Raw genomic sequence first — 23,365 nt, forward strand, 5'->3', positions numbered from 1 at the left:
TTATTTCCTGAGCTTCCCCTGGTGAAAAAAACAGAACACATGGAGGCTGCCCCCGCAGGGAGCTCCCCATCACTCGCTTAGCCTGGCTCGGGGCCTTCAAGAGATGCTTCTCATGGCGTCTGGATACATTCAGAATTCAGAAGGCCTTTTCAATTAATTTAATTCTTCCGGATACAATTCAGAAGGCCTTTTCACTTAACTTAATTTTCATTCTGCAGGTGAGAGTCTCTTGGGGCCAGCTGCAGAGTGTCTGCAGAATATTACGGAAATTCGCATTTTGAGCCAAGGAAAGGTAGCATTAAAAACAAGACAGAAAGCACAGAAGGCCAAAGGCATCTGACTAAATGAATCACAAACAGACGCGTCCCCTTGCTTATCTGTGTGACCATAAATACAAAGCCTCAAAGCCTGGCCTTCAGAAGCCTCTGTTGTGTCTTTATTATAGCGGATGACAGCGACCTGTGGCCCTCCCTGAAAGGCAGCCAGATTTCAGGCTCTGCTGGAACAGGACAGATGGTCAGAGAGAGGCTTCTGCTGCAGAGCCATCCAAATATCAGAGGCTGGAGGCGGTCCAGGCTAGGGCATTTCTTTTGGAGGTGACTAGGGAGAAAGAAGCAGCAAGCTCTTGGTGGGGGGGCGGTGTTTGGCGTTTGAGACAGCACGGAGACCCGGGTTTCTCTTGCTTCATGATGCCAAAATCCCTAGCGAGCTGAAGCATCCCCCTGCTTCTCTGAGAGAGCCCCAAGGTCCTCCTGCTTGCCTTGACCTAGGGTCCATTCCCTCCCTCGACCCCAGCCCAGGACTACAGCCATGGAAAAAGAAAGTGCTGACTGGGAGACAGTCAGTGGCATATGGGGGTTGGGGGACAGGTGCGGGAGAAAGTGTCAGGGAAGGGTCCCTGGGTGGGTAGTTCATGCAGAGGCATGAACTTTGAAGCTCATATGAAGTGTTGCAGAGGCAACACTTTGAAGGTGATGCTTCCATGGAGAATGGTTGCATTTTTCCTCATGCTTCTACAGTGCAATTACATCGCTGGGGTGTTGCTGGCTGAAAAGAAAACAAAAAAGAAAAAATTTATCCTCCTTATATGCAGGTGTGCAAGGTCAGACTGTCAGTTTTGAAGACACGCATCACTCACACAGCTGAGCCGGTCCCTGGGGTGCAGGTTTCTGACCTAGGGGCAAAGGTGGCCTAGGAAGGGGTGGGCATGGCGGCAGGGAGGGGACAGCTCAGAGCCCCAGGCTCAGCTGGCTGCACAGCAGGTGTGCCGGGCCAGAAATGGGCCAGTAGATGGCACAGGGTTTTGTAAACCAAAAATATAAGTTTTCGGGAGGCCGGGATGGGCGGATCACTTGAGGTTAGGAGTTCAAGACCAGACTGGCCAACATGATGAAACCCCATCTCGACTAAAAATACAAAAATTTGCCAGGCTTGGTGGCGGCACCTGTAGTCTTGGCTACTCAGGAGGGTGAGGCAGGAGGATCCCTTGAACCCGGGAGGTGGAGGTAGCAGTGAGCTGCGATCATGCCCCTACACTCCAGCCTGGGTGATAGAGTAAGACTCCACCTCAATAATTGAGTAAACAAATAATAAAATTCTAAGCCCACCCTCCCCGCCAGTCCCACCTTCAAAACCATCTGAGCGGACTTTCTCCTCAGCCACACAGCTTTTAAAGTTTAACCAGAGAGACCGTTTGAGGCGGTGATAGGAAGTGAGGTGGAACATGCCTCATGACACCTCTGTGGTGAAAGAAACCGTTTTACAGCCTCTTCTCTCTGACGCCTGGCAGCTGAAGGCTGCCTGCTGGAATAAGAACTTGGGTCTCCACAATCGTTTCCCTTCACTCATTCCTTTCCATTGATCCCAGGTCTTTAGAGAAACGCGAGCAATTGTCAATCAGAAAGTTCTACAGTCTACCTACAAGCCAGAAGCCCCGCTGCTTCCAGTCGCCCTGCTTTTCTGGATAAACCAACATGCATGTTAAATGTATTCGATTGCTGTCCCATCCACGCCTCCCTAAAATGTGTAAAACCAAGCTGCGACCCGACCACCTTGGCACATGTTCTCAGGACCTCCTGAGGGCTGTGTCACAGGTCGTGGTCACTCCTATTTGGCTCAGAATAGATCTTTTCAAATATTTTATTTTGAGATGGAGTCTCACTCTGACACCCAGGCTGGGTGCAATGGCCTGATCTCTGCTCACTGCAACCTCCACCTCCCCGGTTCAAGCTTTTCTCCTGCCTTGACTTCCTGAGTAGCTAGGACTACCGGTGCAAGCCACCACATGCAAGATGGGGTTTCACCACGTTGGCGAGGCTGGTCTCGAACTCCTGACCTCAGGTGATCCGCCTGCCTTGGTCTCCCAAAGTGCTGGGATTACAGGCCTGAGCCACTGCGCCGGGCCTAGCTGGACTCCTTTCGCGGGCAGTTTGAAGGGTGGAATGCAAGGGAGGGATGCTTCTCAGTCTGCAAAGTTGTTCCGCTGCCCCTCAGGAAAATGGCTAGCATTGTATAGGCTTAGGTGTTCACAGAAAGCAGATTGTTAGTGTGGGGAGGCCTGCAGTGCAGCTGTGGCCGGCGGCGCGACTGGGGATCTCCAGACTCAAAGGCCATTGGAAGGCGAGTCGCCAACGCCCAGGGCTAGGGCCCAGGTGCCCCAGAGACTGAGACGGCCGATGGAGTTCCCTATTGTCCCCCACTAATCCCCATGACCAGGAGTCCTCACTCCCAACCTTGTCCTGGGTTTTTTTTGGGGGGGTGGTTAAACTGCCTGAGCGCAGAGGCACCTCCAAGGGTCCTGTTGGTCTTGTGCAAAGGGGGTGTCCGCCCCCGCCCCCGCCAACCCTCCTGGGTTCCGCCCCAGCTCGGATGCGCCAGAAAGTACATGGGGTGGGGGTTGCCTGTGGAGGCGGCGGGGGCCCACGCCTTCCTGAGCAGGGAGGGAATTGCTCTTTGCTCCTCTTGGGGACCCCCCATCCTCCCGAGCAGCTGGGAGGGGACCCCATACTTTTCCCAGCAGGGGAGCCTGGAGAGTGTCCTTTGCAGAGCAGGGGAAGGTCTCTGTTAGGGGCGGAGAAGGGGCTGCAGGGGCGAGTGTGGAGGGCTAAGTGTTTCCAAGAAGCGCTGTAGTTTCGCTTCGCTGCAGTTAGAGGCGTGCATTTTAGGGGGTGTAGACAGGGAGGGACCCGCACTTTCCCAAGCTGGGGGCAAAGTTTCTTTTGCTGCCACTAGAGACAAGGGTGTGGGGGTGCGAGTGTGGGGTTGGGATGGGGGTGGGTGAGGGGTCCTTGTGAAAGGGGCGGAGAAGGGGCTGCAGGGGCAAGTAGGGGGAGTTATAGGTTTTCAAGAAGGGCGGCAGTTTTGTGTTGCTCTAGTTAGAAGCGTGCATTGAGGGAGTGCAGGGAGGGAGGGGCCCCCACTTTGCTGAGCAGGAGACTTGGGAGCTTCTTTTGCCCCCACCACTGACCAGGGGGCGAGGAAGTCCTCGTGCAAGGGGCGGAGAATAAGCTGCAGGGGCGAGTCGGGAGGGGATTTGGGGGCTACAGGTTTTCAAGAAGCGCGGCAGTTTTGTGCCACTATAGTTAGGGGCCTCCCTGGGGCGTGCAATTTACGGGGATGCAGACAGGTGGGGGACCCGCACTTTCCTGAGAATGTTGGATTTCTCTTTGCTCCGGGTCGGCGCCCCCTGAGGGTCCTGGAGACGGGCTCGCGGATGTGTGGACTCCACGGTTTGCTGGGAAGGGAGCGGGGTGTCCAGTGCTCCCTCGTCCGCCTCCTTCTCGGTCCCCTCCCCCGGCCCGGCGTTCCCGCCCCTCCTAAGCGCGCCGAGGCCGGGGTGGGGCGGGGCCGGGCGGGCGCGGCCCGGGCTGAGCCTGCGGGGCGGCTCCCCTCACCCGCCCCCTTCGGGTCCTTCCGAGCTCCGCCCTACACGGCCCAGGGGTGCCAGTCTCGCTGCCGCCGCTACCGCCCGCGCGCTGCACTCGGGAGAGCGTCCCTGCGCGCACTGGGCGCACCATGGCCCGCGGGTCCGCGCTGGCGCTGCTGCTGCTCCTCGGCCTGCTCGGCGCTTTGGTGGCCGCCCCGGGTGAGCCAGCGGCGGGATTCGGGTGCGGGGGGGACTCGTGGGGCGCGGGCCGGGCCTGGGGATCCGCTTGCGGGTGCGGAATTGGGGGGCGCCCCGAGGGGACACCGGGACCCCCCTCCCTAACCGCGGCGGGACGCGCTGTGGCCAGGGGGGCCCAGGCATGGAGGAGGCGCCCACTTTCTCCCCAGTTCTCTCCTGGGGCCGGGTGGGAGTCGCATTCCAGAGGGAGAAGGTCAGCGTTTGTTGTCGGAGGCCCAAACTCTTAATTTTGGGGGTGACCTTGGGAGAGGTGGCATTTCATTCTTCCTAATCCCGGCGACTTTCTAACGGATCTCTCTGCCCGTTGGCATCAGCCCCTGACCCCACCCCGCTCTCTCCCCTCGGGGTCTGGGACTTGCGTCTTTAGGCCGCGCGCGGAGGCCGCCCCGGAGTCGCCTCTCGCAGCCACGCCCTGCGTCCCGGGCCTAAATTTGGAATCGCTGGGAGCCCGGAGGATGGGGGGAGGGGAAGGAACAGTTGGAAACAAACTTTGAGCCCTGAAACCGTTCAAAACTCCGGTGTGGATGCAGGCCCCGGGAATTTCTGAAAGAAACGCGTGGTTACCAGATTGTCCATGTGTAGCGCTGGAGAGTTGGGAAAACAGAAAAAGTATCCAGAGACGGGGGAGCCACGGTCACCCTCCCGCGCCCTAAACCGGGCCTCGTTCTGGTTATTATTTTCTGGTGGTTTTCTGTTTCCCTCGCGTCGAAAGGAAAACGGGGACCCCGCTGGGTGTGATGTGCTATCAATTCCACTAGACGGTGCGTTTCTGCCCCTTCCTGTGGGCAGGCTTTTAAGGAGAGCGGCTTGCAGGCAGTGTAGACTTGACCAGCCTTATCAGGGCTGGACAAACTGAGGAATGAGAGGCGGGAACGCCCAGCTCTGGGAGGGCAGAGGAGGCCCGGTTTGTGCCGCGAAATTTCCTGCTGGTGTTCATAGGGTCGCGCTCAGCCCGGAGCTGCGGTGACGAGGCCTGGTCTCTGTTTGTAGGGAGGAGCTGCTAATGGGTTTACACGCTCTTTATTTTATTGTATTTTTTTTGAGACGGAGTTTCGCTCTTGTTACCCATGCTGGAGTGCAATGGCGCGATCTCGGCTCACCGCAACCTCCGCCTCCCGGGTTCAGGCAATTCTCCTTCCTCAGCCTCCCGAGTAGCTGGGACTACAGGCACGCACCACCATGCCCAGCTAATTTTTGTATTTTTAGTAGAGACGGGGTTTCACCATGTTGACCAGGATGGTCTCGATCTCTTGACCTCGTGATCCACCCGCCTCGGCCTCCCAAAGTGCTGGGATTACAGGCTTGAGCCTCCGCGCCCGGCCCGCGCGTCCCGGGTATCCTGGAAATTGCGCTTTCCCTTGGTGGAGCTGACAGTGTGGCTGGCTCCGTTTTGTAAAACTTGGAGGCGTGTACAGCCCGCAGGGAGGTTCCAAAGGCGGCTTCCTGTTTCTCTTTTTTCCTTAGCAGGGAGGGCTCTGCAGGGTTTGATCAGCTGCATCTGCTCCCAAGGCACCTGCAGAAGGGCGTTTTCACTCGTCTCGCTAACGCATGTCTGTCCTTCATGCATTCATTCATTCCCTCCTTTGCAGCTGCCGTGTGCTTGGGGCAGGAAAATATATCCAAAAGAGTTCTGGTGTCTGAAGAATTTAGTTTCCAGGAGAAGAGAGGCATCCAAACAGGCGGACAGGACACACAGGGCGACAAGGACCGCTATGGTTCCATCACGAAATAACTCAGGCGTTCCAAGTGGTGGAGCTTGATGAGGGCCTTGGCTGGGTTTTGAAGACCTGGGGACAGAATTGCCAGCTGGTCCGGCTTTACAGGTCAATGGAGGAGAGAGGGGGCTAAAGCCTTATCTTCTCTGAGCTCACAACAAGGCGTTGCACACTTTTTAATCCCGCAGTAGTGTTCATCTGGAGCTCCCTAGTTTTGGAAGCAGACTGGGCTTAGGAGCCCTGAGACGGCGGAGACTTCGCGTCCGGGGAAGGGTGGCTGCACAGGGGTTGGGTGGGTGGTGAGGGCGGCAGACAGGCAGATAGCAGGGGCCAGTCTGTCCTTCCAATCGCAGAGGAAAGCCGGGCCCTCAGCACTGCTGGATGTCCTTGGGGGACCCTTGTCACCCCCGCTTTCCAGTGCCACCCTACTAGAGATGGAGATGGAAACCCCCTGTCCCGGTCATATTAATACACGTGTTGTTTCATCAGGAAACTTCAACTTTGAGTTGGTGATGCTCAGAACGCACTTTTCCTGCAGCAGTATGCATCGGGCTGCAAAACCCCACGGAGCCTAGGGGGAGGGTCTCTCACAGAGGCCGACAGCCCTGCCTGATCTCAGCGTTTCGGGGAACCAGGCCCGAATGGCAGTTCGGGCTGAGATCAGGCAGGGCTGTCGGCCTCTGTGAGATGGGATGGATGGAGCTGGGGGAAGGCTGCAGAGGAAACAAGGAGGCACCAGCTTTATAGAGAGCAGGACTTCCCAGGGTGACGTTGGCCCTCAGGAGACCCTTTGCCAAGGTTGCAGACAGTTTTTGGTGGCCACCCTGGGGTGGGACCTGCCACCATCCTGCTGTGGAAAAGGCTGCTCAGGGAAGCCTCTCAGAATCCTTTGAGGCCCAGGACAGACCCCAGCACAAGGAACTCATCTGGTGCCAAGTGCCAATTGTGTTGAGGGAAGAAAACCGGGAGGAGGGCTTGGGAGTTATGCCTAGGCACAGATTTAGGGCTGGCTCTGCGGTTGGGAGTGTCCCATCCCTGACAGTAGCGTAGAACACACCCGATGCATCCCTGCTTTCCAGAAAAGGCTTTTTTGACCCCAGCAGGCACAGTGGCCTGGGCAGTTTGAAAAATTCCAAACCCCTACATGGGCCCACATCTGTGGAACAATACCAGGTCTCTTCGGGATTCCCTCACCGCAGCAGAGGAAGCCTGCGCTTCGCTTTCTCAGCCTCTCCGGAGCTCTGTCTCCTGCCCCTGGGTGTGTATGCAGAAGTTATTAGGGGAACGTTGCTGCCTTCTGGGCAGAGGAAGTGGGTTTTATCCTTCAGCGAGTTTGCCTTGATTTTCTGCCAGCTTTTGGCTGTGGTAAAAGTTGATTGTTTTGTATTTAACCTCCTGCTTTAGGTCGGGTGAGGTGGCTCATGCCTGTAATCCCAGCACTTTGGGAGGCCAGGGCCAGTGGGATCACACGAGGCCAAGAGTTCAAGACCGGCCCGGCCAACGTGGGAAACCCAGAGTCTACTAAAATGACAAAAATTAGCCGGGCGTGGCGGTGCACGCCTATAATCCCAGTTACTTGGGAGGCTGAGTCACGAGACTTGCCTGAGCTCGGGAAGCAGAGGTTGCAGTCAGCCGAGATCGTGTCCCTGAACTCCAGCCTGGGCGACACGGAGAGACTCAGTCTCAAAAACAAACAAACAAACAAAAAACCTCCCTGCATTCACTCTTTCTCCTTTCTCTGTCTGTGAGACACAGTTTTCATGTGAGGACAAATACGTGCCTTTACACTTTGGAGGTATTCAAGAACGTGATTTTACATTTGTTTGTTTGTAAGTCACTTTTCTTCTGGAAGGCCCTACGCTGGTTACATGCTGTCATTTAGAAAGAAATGCAGCTCATACGACACTTTCACCAATTGGGCACTTAGGAAGATCCTGGCAGGATTTCATGGATACGGTCTGGAATGCTTTCTAACTTAGGTGTCTTTTCCCCAAGGGAGGTGGACTTCTCACTAGCTACATGGAGCTTGTGGTGCTTTTCAGTCGGGCTGAACGTTTTCAGATCACTCTCCTTACTTTAGGGGAAAAGAATCGTGTCCTTTGTGATTCACAGACATGGTAAGAAATAAGACCTACGTGTCTTTAGGGGTGCAAAGGAAGAAAAGTTCTGTTTTGTTTTTTTATAGATGGAATCTCTGTTGCCCAGGCTGTAGTGCAGTGGCACCATCTCGGCTCACAGTTCAAGCAGTTCTCCTGCCTCAGCCTCCTGGTTAGCTGGGATTACAGGCATGCAATGCCATGTCTGGCTATTTTTTGTATATTTAGTAGAGATGAGGTTTCGCTATGTTGGCCAGGCTGAAAAGTAATTTTGTGAGGTGGAGGTCTCGCTCTGTTGCTCAGACTGGAGAGCAGGGGTTCGACCAGAGCTCACTGCAGCCTCCACCTCCTGAACTCAAACAGTCCTCCCACCTCAGCCTTTGCAGTAGCTGGGACTACAGACACACACCACCATGCCTGGCCAGTTTTACGTTTCTTTGTAGAGACAGGGTCTTGCTATGTTGCCCAGACTGGAAAAAACAATGTTTTTTGGAGACAAGAGCCTGGCTGTGTCACCCAGGCTGGCGTGCAATGAATGGCAGGATCTCCGCTCACTGCAACATCTGCCTCCTGGATTCAGGTGGCTCTCCTGCCTCAGCCAGCCAAATAGCTGGGATTTCAGGTGTGCATCAGCACACCTGGCTAATTTTTGTATTTTTAGTAGAGACGGGGTTTCACCCTGTTGGCCAGCCTGGCCTCGAATTCCTGGCCTCAAGTGATCTGCCCACCTCAGCCTCCCAAAGTTCTGGGATTACACGTGTGAGCCACCTGAAAAATCATTTTTAAAATCAACTGTCCTACATTCTTACTGGGAAGGGACTCCTGTAACCAAAGACAGCTTAACAAGGGGAAAACAAAGCAAACTGTATTGTCATGCGCTTTTCACTGATACATGGCAGGGACCCAGGCATGGGTCGTTTTCAAGGAGGGGGGTTGGAATTCTAGCTGCTCTAGCGTCCTCAGCAAAGAACAGTCCGTTTTTAGAGCATTGGCAAGAGAAAGACAAAGGACTTTTGAGTCTTCGCGGGAGAGAATGAGATGGCAGGGAAGCTTCTTCATTCCGAGTCCTGAGGTTCAGCATCCAGGCTCGTGAGGTTTTATTTTCACCTGTCGTCAGTGGTTCCCCTGCGTTCTCCCTGCTGGGAACGTGGGGTGGGGATTGCTTGTGAACGTGGTCTCCTGGTGCTGCTGTAGCTGCAGGCTGCACAGTGTCCAGGGCTTGAGGCTTTGCTGCTGCTGTTTTTTGATTGAATCCTGTCTCTTGGCTGAAACACAGTTATCCACCACCATTTCTAGATACTGTTTGTCCAACAGGTATCTTTCACATCTCTAGAGACCAGAAGGACTTCCTCTTCTTGCATTTTCTGTTGGGTATTCTTTCTTGGCGTGGTTCCTTGGCGAGTTTTGGGGAGATGGCCATGGGCGTGTTTTTGGGTTTGTTTTTAGAATGACTCAGGGTTGCCACCACGCCTCGCCTCATACGGTCTCCTAGTCATCACAAGAACATTTCCCCCAGCAGGAAGCCAGAAACTTTCTTTCTTCTCCCCGGCGAGTCAGACCAGCACTTTTCAAGTGGGCTGTGAAAGGACCATGCAGCCACCCGGCTTTGCAAAGAAAGTTCATCCGAGGAGAGGAGAAAATCCGCGTGGGCTGCGTGGAAAGCCTTGCTGAAGAAGCAGGATGGGCAAAGCTTGCTTTCGCGCTGTCTGTCTGGGTGGGCTGGGCTGAGATCGAAACCCTGTTTGTCGCCACAGGCGGCAGCTGGATGAGTTTGAAAGCGGTCGCAAACCCCTTTAAAGCACTTTGCTTTCTCAACTTTTAGAGGTGTTCTAGGCTGGGGCGGGTCCTCTGCTTTTGAGAAGCACCTGTAGGAGTGCTGTGCTGCCGCTTTTCAGGGAGCCAAGCAAAGCGTTTCTCCGAGGGCGCTGTTTAAAAGCTGTTAACAATGTAACTAGGGCCAGGCGAGGTGGCTCACGCCTGTCATCCCAGCACCTTGTGAGGCTGAGGCAGGCAGAGGATGAGGTAAAGGGATCGAGACCAGCCTGGCCAACATGGTGAAACCCCATCTCTACTAAAAATACAAAAATTAGCCAGACATGGTGGCAGGTGCCTGTACTTCCAGCTACTCTGGAGGCTGAGGCAGGAGAATCGCTTGAACCCGGGAGGCAGAGGTTGCAGTGAGCCTAGATGGCGCCACTGCACTCCAGCCTGGTGACAGAGTGAGCCTCCGTCTCAATAATGATAATAATAATAATAATAATGTAATTGGTTGAGCTGACAGTCCTTCCTGAGGAGGTGGCAGACCAGCCAGAGCCGTTACATTGCAGAGACTCTGCAGACATTACTCATGGGACACAGGGCAGCCAGACAAGCCTCTTGTTTGTGTCTGCTTTGCCTGACCCTGCAAAATTATTGTCTAAATACGCCTTGGCAAGCATTGATCCACGAGGGGATGCTGACCAGAAGGAGCCTTCGTATCTGCAGGAAGACGATGGACGGGAATGCTGACAAGAATAAACAGACCGCATTGTCCTTAAGGGCCAAGGGACTTGTGGAGGCATAGAGATTTTATCACTACTGCCGGGTCTCAAAGATTGCCAGTCTGCCTCTCCTGCGGCGGCTGCTAGTTTTCTTCTTCTGCGGGGAGCAGGTTTGCTTCTAAATGTGAATTAACACGGGGCTGTCTTCGATGAATTCAGCACAAAACGTTCTCAGCAGTTGAAGGGACACACACAGAGAGGAAAGTGTCAGGCATTTAATGCAGAGATTCATACCTAGAATAGCAGGACGGGGAAGTTTTGGATGTGGCAAGCAGGAGACAGATATGAACACGTGACTTCTGTGGACCCTGCAGAGGCCATCATGAAGGTAGCGGCCCCACCCTGTGTTGAGGTCTTTACTCAAGAGGCTGTGGTTGTGGTCTAACACAGCATCCAGCAGACACACAACACGGACAGCCACAGCTGTCCACAAGCTCCTTACACACTCTTCATATCATAAATGTATTACTTGGTGGTGGCTTGTAATCTTTTTTTAAATTTTATTTTAAACTTTCCCAGGCTGGAGTGCAGTGGCATGATGGTAGCTCACTGCAAACTTGACCTCCTGGGCTCAGGGGTATCTCTCACCTCAGCCTTTTGAGGAGCTGGGACCACAGGCATGTGCCACACTCAGCTAATTTTTTAAATCTTTTTGTAGAATAGGGGTCTCACTATGTTGTCCAAGCTGGTCTCGAACCCCTGGGCTCAAGCAAATCTCCCACCTCCACCTCCCAAAATGCTGGGGTTGCAGGCGTGAGCCACCATGCTCAGACCACAAAATTATTATTATTTTTTGAGCCAGGATCTTACTCTGTTGCCCAGGCTGGAGTGCAGTGGTATGATCTCAGCTCATAGCAGCCTTGAACCCCCGGTCTCTGAGCCTCTTGTGTGTAGTTAGAGACAGAGTTTCACTCTGTTGTCCAGGCTAGTGGGCATATTTTAATATTTTAATCCTACAGAGTGCAGGCTAAGAATACACCGGCATCTGTGGTGCCCGTCCCTCCTGCATTCCTGATTTCTGGGTGACGGTTTCAGATGCAGACCTGCTTGACCCCCATCCATTGGCTCTTGCTGACCTAGAGCCAAGGTTCTCAGCTTTGGCCCCGTTGCAGGAAGCTTGGAAAAGTCACTCTTGCCCAGGACTTTCTGGGTAGCCTGCTTTATAGACGTGTTATGTGTTTTTATTTTTAATTTTTTGAGGCAATATTTTGCTCTGTCACTCAGACTGGAGTGCAGCGGTGTAGTCATGGCTCACCGCAGCCTCAACCTCCTGGGTTCAAGCAGTCCTCACACCTCAGCCTCTCAAGTAGCTGGGACCACAGGCATGCCTCACCATACCAGCTAGTTTTTTTTTTTTTTTTTGTAGAGACAGGGTGTTTCTCTGTTGCCCAGGCTAGTCTTGAACTACTGGACTCAAGCCTTCCACCTGCCTTGGCCTTGCAAAGTGTTGGGTTTATAGGCGGGAGCCACTGCACCCTGCTATTAGGAATTTTAAAAGCCCTGCAGAGGTTCTGCGTGGCTGAGTTGTCAAACACCGCTGAATTGTTATTCTACCGGATGTTCTGCTCATCCCCTCCTACGTGTGACTTCCCATGACTGGTTCTCTAATGTGAATGTCCGTGCTGTGGACTACATTTTTCAAAGAGCATTCAGTTTGTTCTCTTCAGCAAGCCCTTAAGATGTATCTCATGGGCTTTTTGTAGATAAAGATGCTGGTGTTAGAGAGTTCAGGAGCTTACTGGTGATCTCATGATCAGCGTGGGGAAAAATGCTCATGGACATGAGTCCATCCATCCACCCACCCATCCACCCACCAACTCACCCACCCAGCTGTCCACCCACCCATTTATCCATCCATCCATCCATCCATCCATCCATCCATCCATCCATCCATCCATCGGTCCGTCCGTCCGTCTATCTATCCATCCATCAACCCACTGGGCATAGGGGCTGCTGGGCTTGGGAGTTGGTAGCTTCATGTGCAGGGTAAACAGACCTGCCTTCACCACTTGTGTGACTTGAAAGGGAGGAGAATGTCCTGAATCACCAATGGGCATTTTTATATGGAAGAAAACTCCCTTGAGTCTTGTCTCAGACCAGTCACTAAGGCCTCTCCGGCTCCTCAGGGTCTCTGCGTTCTAGGTGTCCATATGTCCTTCCAACCATTTACCCATTCGTTCATGCATGCATGCATGCATGTATGCATCCATCCATCCATTTATCTATTCACCCATCAATCCATCCTGCCATTCACTTACTCATCAATTCATTCATCGATGCATGCATCCATCCAACCTCCATTCATTTATGTATCCATTCATGCACCTGTCCATCCATCCATCCTCCATCCATCCTCCCATTGATTTACCCATCCATTCATGCATCTGTTCATCAGTCCATCCATTCATTTACCCCTCTTTCCATCCACACCTACATCCATCTATTCATCCATCCTTTTAGTTCATCCAGCCACTCATCAATTGATACAGTCATCTATCCATCACTCATCTATCCATCCATTCACCCATTCATCAGTTTATCCATCCACCCATCCATTCACCCATTTATCCATCCATCCACTTATCTATTCATTCATCCATCTATCCATCCATCCACCTACCTACCAATCCATCCATCCACCTGCCATCTATACACCCGACCATCCATTTACCTATCCAACCATACTTCCATCCATCTACCCACCCACTCACCCACTCAACTGCCCGTCCATCTTTTTATTCATCCATTCATGTATCCACCCATCCACCTATCCATCCATCCATCCATCCATCCATCCATCCATCCATCCATCCACCTATCCATCTATTTATTCACCTATCCATCTTTTAATCCATCTACCCATCTATCCACCTATCTATCCATCCATCCATCCATTCACCTACATACTCACCCACCCACTCATTAGTCCACCCAACCATCCATCCACCTAGCCACCATCCATCCCATCACTGCCCATCCTTCCACTCATCCAGCCAATTACCCATCCATCCACCCAGCTATCCACCCAACTATCCACCTACTCACAAATTTATCCACCCATCCACCTATCCATCCATCCATCCATCCACCTATCCATCTATGTATTCACCTATCCATCTTTTAATCCATCTACCCATCTATCCACCTATCTATCCATCCATCCATCCATTCACCTACATACTCACCCACCCACTCATTAGTCCACCCAACCATCCATCCACCTAACCACCATCCATCCCATCACTGCCCATCCTTCCACTCATCCAGCCAATTACCCATCCATCCACCCAGCTATCCACTCAACTATCCACCTACTCACTAATTTATCCACTCACCCACCCATGCATCCATGCATTTGTGCATCCATGCATTTGTGCATCCATGCATTCGTGCATTCATGCATTCATGCATCCATGCATCCATCCATCCATCCATGCATCCATCCACACACACACCCACCCACCCATGCATCCACACACCCACCGCCACACCCATCTATGCACCCTCCCACCCATCCATCCACGCACCCTCCCACCCATCCATCCATGCACCCTCCCACCCACCCTTCCATCCATGCACCCACCCATCCATCCACGTACCTGCCATTCATGCTCCCTCCCAGTCCTTGGCTCTCTTGTGTATTCCTTTAGCCAACATAGGTTGAAGTTAAATGCTACCTGTGTTCTTGGTGCTGTTTGCTGTGGGCACAGAGAAGACATACCTGGTCCCTGTTCTGTGTTCTCTGCCTGGGCAGTAACGACCAGGGTATCAATTTGGGCATGGAAGCCCTGGCGGTCTGGAAGCACAGAGCAGGGACCACACTCGCTCAGGGCATCAGAGAGAGTTCTCCCAGGAGGGGCCCTCCCTGGACGCTAAGCTTCCAAGAATGAGCAGAGGAAGACAGACGTAAGGAAGAGGAAGACTGTCTCACCCTGTAGAGAAGCAGTAAGTGAGGGTGGGGAGGCTGCAGTTCATCTCGGACTATAGGAGCTGCAGAGCCGTATCATGGCTGCTTCTGTTGCCGCTGCCAAGGAGTGCAGATGTAAGTTCCCCTGAAGGGTTTGATGCAGACAGCTCTGCAGGGACACTTAACCTGCTGAAGGCCCCTCTTTGGGTAATAGCATGGAGAACAGGTTGGAGGGGCCGGCGCTATTTTTAGCAGAGCGTGGGTAAGTCAGCAGAGGTAGAAGAGAAGTTACAAGCCCTCTTAAGACATACTAAGGAGGTAAGAATCTGTAACAGGTGCCTCCTGCGGAGTCGATCACACGTTTGCATCACATGGGTAGGCTTTAACATATAGACACCTGCGTCTCACCTCGGAAAGTTTCTGATTTAATTGGCCCGGGCATCAGGACTTAGGAAAACCCCTCAGATGTGTGTCATTTGCTGCTGGAGTTGAGAACTGGAGACTGCAGCTGTGCTCCTTAAACTGCAAAGCCCTTACAAATCGCCTCTTACAAATGCTTGTGAGAAAGAATGTGGGTTGGCCAGGGAAGAGGATCACAGAGGACTTCCTGGAGAAGGTGACATTCTGCCACAGCCTTGAGGGGTGAATAGAAGTTTTCCCGGTTCAGAAAGAAGGGATACGCTTTCATGGCCTGATAGAGGATGCAATGAGGCAGATGAGGGGCCCAAATTCTGTGACCCTTCCCTCCCCCGACTAGGACACCCCTGTATCAGTCCCATGGTGTAACAACCTAATTCACAGGATATTGCAAGGGTGAGGGATTTTAAATTTTCTGAGAAAGACAATGATATATTTTGGACACCATGACAAACACTCTTATTGTTTTAATCTGTGTACACACAACCTTCATCGTTCAAGGATTCTGTATTTGTGAACTTGCCCCCTTGCTAAAATGCATGTGTAATCCTCTGATCAATATTCCCGGCACGTAATTTTTTTTTTTATTTGGAACTTTCATTTTTGATTCGGGGATACACGTGAGAGTTTCTTACATAGGTAGACACATGTCACGAGGGTTTGCTGTGCAGATTATTTCATCACCGTGGTATAGAGCCCAGACCCAGTCGTTACCTTTCTGTTTCTCTCCTTACACCCGGCATGTTTTCTACATACACAGAACAGCAGAAAAACTGAAGTTCTTTTTTGTTTCTTTTTCTGAGACGGAGTCTCACTCTGTCAGCCAGGACAGAGCTGGAGTGCAGTGGCATGATCTCAGCTCACTGTAACCTCCGCCTCCTGGGTTCAAGCGATTCTCCTGCCTCAGCTTCCCAAGTAGCTGGGATGACAGGTGCCTGGGTAATTGTTTGTGTTTTTAGAAGGGAGAGAGTTTCGTCATGTTGGCCAGGGTAATCTCAAACTCCCGGACTTAGGTGATCCACCTGCCTCGGCTTCCCAAAGTGCTGGGATTACAGGCGTGAGCCGCCACGCCTGGCCAGAATTGAGCTTCTCAATACCCCGTGTTCTCAGTTGAAGTTCAACAAAGCATAACACTCACTGCCTTCTTGTGCCACCGCATACGGTCAACAGGGTTCTCTTCAAGGTCTACTCGAGTGCTGGGTTTTGTGTTTTCCCGCTTTTTGTCAGAGAATTTGCGCTTTCAAATATCCCCAGGTCTTTGCTGAGGTGGTACCTCACGTCCCTAAGTATGGGGAAGCTAGGATGCTCTCCTGCGGAAATACACACCTGATGAGCTTCATTTAGGCACAAGTTTCAGTGCTATCAGCTTCAAGACCAATGTGAGTGACTCCACGATGTGTATTCACTACGGTGTCTTCAAACAGAAACCCACGCAAGACGGGCTTAGGTGTTGATGGGTTGATGACCTCTGGGAAGCTAGCCCGGTCTTTCCCTAGGAGCAATGGTTTGCTGTGCGCTAATTCAGTGTTCGCCGAGACTTCGTGAAATGTCACTGCTTTGAATAACAAAGCCGTAATGAACAATCTGAGCTGCTTTGTGTGTGTCTGTGTGTCTCTGTGTGTGCCTGTGTGTCTGTGTCTCTGTGAGTACGTGTGTCTGTATGTGTCTCTGTGTGTGTCTGTGTGTCTGTGTTTCTGTGTGTGTATGCCTGTCTGTGTATCTGTGTATATGCCTATGTGTGTGTGTGCCTGTGTGTGTCTGTGTATGTCTGTGAGTGTGCCTCTGTGTCTGTGTGTGTTTGTGTCAGTATGTGTCTGTGTGTGTTACTGTGCGTGTGTGTCTCTGTGCGTGTGTGTCTGTATGTGTGACTGTGTGTGTGTGCCTGTGTGTCTCTGTCTGTGTGTGTGTTTGTGTGTGCCTGTGTCTGTGTATGTGTGTGCCTGTGTCTCTGTGTATGTGTCTGTGTGTCTGTGTTTGTGTCTGTGTGTCTGCCTGTGTGTCTGTGTTTGTGTCTGTGTCTCTGTGTGTGTGTATGTGTGTCAGTATGTCTCTGTGTGTTACTGTGTATATCTGTGTGTCCGTGTTTCTATGTATGTGTCTGTGTGTGTTTGTATATGTGCCTGTGTGTCTGTGTCTGTATGTCTGTGTGTGTGTTTCTGTGTGTGTGCCTGTATGTTTGTGTCTGTGTTTCTGCATGTATGTGCCTGTTTATCTGTATGTGTGCCTGTGTGTCCATGTGTGTGTGTGTGCCTGTGTCTCTGTATGTGTCCTGTGTGTCTCTGCATGTGTCTGTGTATGTCTGTGTCTGTGAGTGTGCCTGTGTCTCTGTGTGTGTGTCAGTATGTGTCTCTGTGTGTGTTACTGTGCGCGTGTGTCTTTCTGTGTGTGTTTGTCTATGTGTGTGTCTGTATGTCTGACTGTGTGTTTGTGTGTCTGTGTGTGTGCCTGTGTGTCTGTTTCTGTGTATCTGTGCCTCTGCCTGTGTATGTGTGTGCCTGTGTGTCTGTGTGTGCCTGTGTGTGTGTCTCTGTGTGTGTCTGTCTCTGTATGTGTCTGTATGTGTCTCTGTGTTACTGAGTGTGTGTGTCTGTGTGTGTTTGTGTGTGTGTCTGTGTTTGTGTGTTCCTGTGTCTATGTCTGTTTCTGGTGTGTGCCTGTGTGTCTGTGTTTCTCTGTGTGTGTGCCTATGTGTGTATCTTTGTGTGTGCCTGTGTGTCTGTGTATGTGTGTGTGCCTGTGTGTTTGTGTGTGTGTGTCTGTGTATGTCTGTGAGTATGCCTCTGTGTCTGTATGTGTGTCTATGTATCGTGTGTGTGTGTGTGTGTGTGTGTGTGTGTGTTGGCCTTGCATCATTTTACAGAGACACCAAGGGCTCTGCAAAGGGCTAACAGTTGGGACCGGGACCGGTGGAGGAGGGGTTATTTGGAGCTATTCCCAACCAACAGGGCAGAGACCAGTGTGAGACACCAGCTGGGAAGTGGCTGGGGATGAGGCTGGAAAAAGTGCTGAGGACTCTAAGTCAGTTTCCCGTTTCCACATTAGCCTTGGGAGGTAATGACTCAGTTTCCTGTAGGGACGTGACCTGGAGCTAGCATCTGCCTGCGGAAGGGGTGACAGGGACAGAGAGTGGGGAACCCCGGGTAGCCCTGCCTTGCTGTCCTCTGAGCCCCAAAACTCCTGAAGGTAGAGTCCTTCAGCATCACCCTGAAGTTTGTTAAAAATGCAGGTTCGGCCGGGCACAGTGACTCATGCCGGTAATCCTGGCACTTTGGGAGGCAGAGGTGGGTGGATCATGAGGTCAGGAGATCGAGACCATCCTGGCCAACATGGTGAAACCCCGTGTCTACTAAAATACACACACACAGAAGTCAGCCGGGTGTGCTGGAGTTGCCTGTACTCTCAGTTACTCAGGAGGCTGAGGCAGGGGAATACCTTGAACCCGGGAGACAGAAGTTTCAGTGAGCAGAGATCGTGCCAGTATACTCCAGCCTGGGGACAGAGCAAGACTCTGTCTCAAAAAAGAAAAAATATGCAGACTCATGAGCCTCACCCCAGACCACAAAATCAAAATGTCTGGGGCTGAGACCCGGGGTTCCTTATCTCCCCAAGCCCCTCGCTGGGAGATTCTGAGAGCCGCTGGTGTGAGACGTGCTGAGCCCAGACCCAACCTTCATACCATTCTCTGGCTTTATGTAAAACTTGGCACAGCTCAGGGGACGGTCCCAGAGTGATGGCAGGAGAACAAAAGAAAGCTTCCCACTTCTTACCTAACGTGTAGTAAAATTACAGAAAAGAGCTTAGCTTGTTACATCACCTCTGCACCCTCGTGCTGTCATCACAGGATGAAGCCAAGATGTGACCTTGGGCCACCTCAGACAAGGAATTATAATCAATTTAACCATGTACACACACAGAAACACACGCACACACAGAAATATATACATATAAAAGGCATGCTCAGCCCAGCCCAAACAAAACTCCTACCTGGAGGAGTTTTGAGGCTCTCTCTATATATATATGTTTTTGAAACACACACACACACACACACACACACACACACACACACACACACACACAGAAATAAATACATGTAAAAGGCATGCTCAGCCCAGCCCAAACAAAACTCTTTCCTTCAGGAGTTTTGAGGCTCAAAATATATATGTTTTTGAAATACATACACACACACACGCGCGCGCGCGCGCACACACACACACACACATGCAGGTGGTTAAACTGCATATAATTCCACAAATAACTGTAACGTATATATATTTCTGAATATATGTATGTTTCCAATTATATATATATTTCAGAATGTATATATACACATACACACACACACACACACACTTTTCTTTTGAGACAGTCTTGTTCTGTCACCCAGGCTGGAGTGCAGTGGCGCAATGTCAGCTCACTGTAACCTCCACCTGCCGAGTTCAAGAGATTCTCCTGCCTCAGGCTCCTGAGTGGCTGGGACTACAGGCACACGCCACCATGCTCAGCTAATTTAGTAGAGAAGGGGTTTTGCCATTTTGGCCAGGCTGGTCTCCAACTCCTGACCTCAATGATCTGCCTGCCTCAATCTCCCAAAGCGCTGGGATTACAGGCGTGAGCCACCACATTCTGCCTATTTTTTTGAGGCAGGGTCTCTCTCTGTTTTACAGGCTGGAGCACTGTGGCACAATCTCAGCTCCCTGCAACCTTAACCTCCCCAGACTCAGGCCATCCTCCCACCTCAGCCTCCCAAGTAGCCGGGACCATGGTGTGCACCACCACACCTGTCTAATTTTTGCATTTTTTTTTTTTTTTGTAAAGACGGGGTTTCATCGTGTCGCCCAGGCTGATCTTGAACTCCTAGGCTCAAGCGATCCTCCCTCCTCGGCCTTTCAAAGTGTTGGGATTATAAGTGTGAGCCATGGTGCCTGGGCACCTGTATATAGTTTTCAAGCTTGTAAGACAGAGAGGCGAGTTTAACTACGGCTAGAGACACAAAGCCCATTCCTATGTGTAGTTCACAGGCAGAGAAAGTTTCCAGAGCCCAGGGGCCACTGCCAGCCCCTGCTTTCATGCCTTTCCCTGGCATGAACAGTCTGTGTGTGACTCAGCGGCCACATCTAAAGTGTAGGCTGTTGGGTGCATGTGGAATTCCTTGCTCTCGTCCCTGATCTGTTGCAGCGATTACGTCGTGTTTTCTATACTCAGTTATTCAGTTGCTGGCACAAGTCCACTTACTGACAGGATGCTGGAGGCAGCCCTGGGGTAGTTCTGCAACTATGGTGCTCTGGTGTATTTCAGAAACTATTTATGACACCAAAGATCTAGGAGCCAGATTTATTTTAATGATGTGTTTATTTCTTTTAATTGACAAATACACATTGTATCTATGCAGTGGCACGTGGTGTCTTGATGTACATGCATTCATGGTGGAATGGTTTTAAATATGCATGACCTCACAGACTTTGCAGGATTTTGTGTGTGTGTGTGTGTGTGTGTGTGTGTGTGTGTGTGTGTGGTGAGAACACTCACGAATGGACTCCTGGTCATTTGCAAATACTCCAGGCGCTGGTGATAACTGCAGTCACCATGGTGTGTCTGAGCTGCCCTGAAGTTACTTCTGTCTCCTGGAAACTGTATCCTGTGACCAGTCATCTCCCCGGTGACACATCTTGAAAAAGAGGACAGCACTTCCAGAGCAATTGCGTTTTTAGCAACAGAAAAATAAGGGTGTTTCAACCAGTTGAATAAAATGTAAGAAATGTATCAACTGCCTGCTGCTATTCCCACATGAGACTTCTGCTGCTCCATCCGGTGTGCAGGCATTTTCTTTTTTCTTTTCTTTTTTGCTTTTGAGACGGAGTCTCACTCTGCCGCCCAGGCTGGAGTGCAGCGGCTCAATCTCGGCTCACTACAACCTTCGCCTCCCAGGTTCCAGCTATTCCCCTGCCTCAGTCTCCCAAGTAGCTGGGTCTGCAGGCGCTCACCACCATGGCCAGCTGATTTTTTCTTTGACACAGAGTCTCGCTCTGTTGCCCAGGCTGGAGTGCAGTGGCACAATCTCGGCTCACTACAGCCTCCGCCTTCCAGGTTCAAGCTGATTTTCCTGCCTCAGCCTCCTGAGTAGCTGACATTACAGGTGCCTGTCACTATGCTCAGCTGATTTTTGTTTTTTGTTGTGGTTTGTTTGTTTTAGTAGAGGTGGGGTTTCACCATGTTGGCTGAGCTGGTCACGAACTCCTGACTTCCGGAGACCCAACCAACTCCTCAGCATCCTGAAGTGCTGGGATTATAGGCAGGAGCCACTGTGCCCAGTCCCCCTTCTCCCCTTGTATATTTTAGTAGAAATGGGGTTTCACCACATTGTCCAGGCTGGTCTGGAACTCTTGACCTTGTGATCTGCCTGCCTCAGCCTCCCAAAGTGCTGAGATAACAATCTTGACTGACTGCGCCTGGCATGTGGAGGCATTTTCTCTTTCACTGTTCTGAGCTTTCCTTGTACTGCAATTATCTTTAGGTTGGGGCCCCTTCCAGAGGCCTCCCAAACCTAGAATGAAAGGGGCAGACTATGTGACTGGTTCCACCCCACCTCCAAAAAAACACACCACCAAAAAAACTCTTTGCCTGGCATCAAAGCACACTGCAGTGAGTGAAGAGCACAGATGTGCCCTCTGCACCTCCTCCTCCTTCTTTTCTAGAACGTTCAGAAAGTTTCCGTGTTTAGTGGGCTTTGGAAAAGGGTGTGGAAAACCAGCAGGGGCAGGTGAGGATGGAAGTGGTCATCAGCAGGTGCGGGCATCCAGAGTGATGCTGGGGCTGAGCGAACTGGACGCTGGCCAGTGTCGGGGAGTGAACAGGACATTTCCGTCAGGGGCACCCAGGCCAGTGGTGGTGGGGTGTACATCCTCCCACCATTAATGCAGAATGAATGTTACTATGGAGAAGCCTGCAGGCACCCAGAGAGCACTGGTAAATGACGTCATTGGCTATGCTGTTCCTGTGTAATGATTATGTTCTTATGAAAACCCAAAAGTGGGAGGAATCTTGGAACCGCCTTATTTTTATTTTTATGTGGAACATGTGAATGGTGTCACGATAGGGTTTAAGAGAATGCAAGTGTCCGGGCGCAATGACTAACGCCTGGAATCGCAACACTTTGGGAGGTCGAGTCAGACAGATCACTTGAGGTCAGGAGTTTGAGGCCAGCCTGGCCAACATGATGAAACCCCGACTCTACTAAAAATACAAAAATTAGCCGGGCATGGTCGTGGTGCCTGCCTGTAGTCCCAGTTACTCGGGAGGCTGAGGCAGGAGAATCCCTTGAACCCCAGGGGCAGAGGTTGCAGTGAGTTGAGATTGTGCCACTGTACTCTAGCCCTGGCAACAGAGCAAGACTCTGCCTCTAAAGGGAAGGGAAGGGGAGGGGAGGGGAGGGGAAGGAAGGGGAGGGGAGGGGAGGAGGAGAAAGGAGAGGAGGGGGAGAGGAGAGGAGGGGAGAGGAGAGGAGGTGAGAGAGGAGAGGCGGGAGAGGGGAGGGTAAAGAGGAGGAAGGGAGGGGAGGGGAGAGGGAGAGGAGGAGAGGACGGGAGAGGAGTGAAGGGGAAGAGAAGAGGTGAGGGGAGGATGAGAGAAGGGAGAGGGAAAGGTAGTAGAGGGGAATCCAGATACTGGAGGGGAGGAGAGGGGAGGGAGGGGAGGGGAGAGGTAGAGAGGAGATTAGCAGGTGGAGGAGAGGAGAGGGAGACAGAAGGGGAGAGAGGAGGGGAGGAGAGGGGAGAGGAGAGGAGGGGAGAGGTGAGGAGAGGTGGAGAGGGGAGAGATGGGAGGGTAAAGAGGAGGAAGGGAGGGAGGGGAGAGGAAGAGGAGGAGTGGAGGGGAAGAGAGGAGGTGAAGGGAGGATGAGAGAAGGGAGAGGGGAAGGTAGGGGAGGGGAATTCAGATACTGGAGGGGAGGAGAGGGGAGGGGAGAGGGAGAGAGGAGGAAGGGAGAGGGAGAGAGGAGGAGGGGAAGGGGAGAAAAGGGAAGGGGAGGTAGATGGGGAGAAGAGGCAAGAAAGGAGGGGAGGGGAGTGGGGGGAGGGAGAGGGGAAGTTAGGGGAGGGGAGGGGAGAGAGGAGGAGAGGAGGGGAGTGGAAGGGAGGGGAGAGGGAGAGAGGAGGAGAGGAGGGGAGTGGAAGGGAGGGGAGAGGGAGAGAGGGAGAGAGGGGAGTCCAGGTAGTAGAGGGGAGGGGAGGGGAGGGGATGGATGGGATGGGATCGGATCCAGGTAAGGCCTCTCTGAGTTTGCCCAGGTGGAGCGCCTTCCTGCCATCGCCAGGGTGGAGGGCATTTGTACTTTGTACAAGCCCTGCTCACCTTGCGCAGGAGCTCAAATGCACCACATGGCCTTGGGGACTTCATTGTGGGTCCCTCCTGCGTTTCAAGTTGGCTGGCTGATGTGAAGTGAAAAACACGGTTTGAGTCAGTAGAAAGTGTGTTCTCAGGGTGACTCATGACATCTGTGGTCCGTTCCACCTTGTGCTGATGAGTTTCCTGGCCTTGTCCCGGAAACATCTGGAGCTTTGAGTGGGCCT

General features: G+C 52.1%; 1 protein-coding gene across 6 annotated transcripts in view; it reads left to right on the top strand.

The window, feature by feature from the left end:
• The first annotated feature begins 3,697 nt into the window (after positions 1 to 3,697).
• LOC128930748 (uncharacterized) overlaps positions 3,698 to 23,365 on the top strand; it is a 74,036-nt gene continuing 54,368 nt past the window's right edge. For all 6 annotated transcript variants that reach the window (XR_013531857.1, XM_078364439.1, XM_078364440.1 and 3 more), the window contains exon 1: positions 3,698 to 4,084. Coding sequence is in view for 5 of the 6 variants with exons in the window: in XM_078364439.1 (XP_078220565.1) it covers positions 3,713 to 4,084 (372 nt within the window). In the remaining variant the exon portion in view is untranslated. The remainder of the gene's footprint in view (positions 4,085 to 23,365) is intronic.

Source organism: Callithrix jacchus, chromosome Y (genome assembly GCF_049354715.1).
Source record: "Callithrix jacchus isolate 240 chromosome Y, calJac240_pri, whole genome shotgun sequence".
Taxonomy (NCBI): Eukaryota; Metazoa; Chordata; class Mammalia; order Primates; family Cebidae; genus Callithrix; species Callithrix jacchus.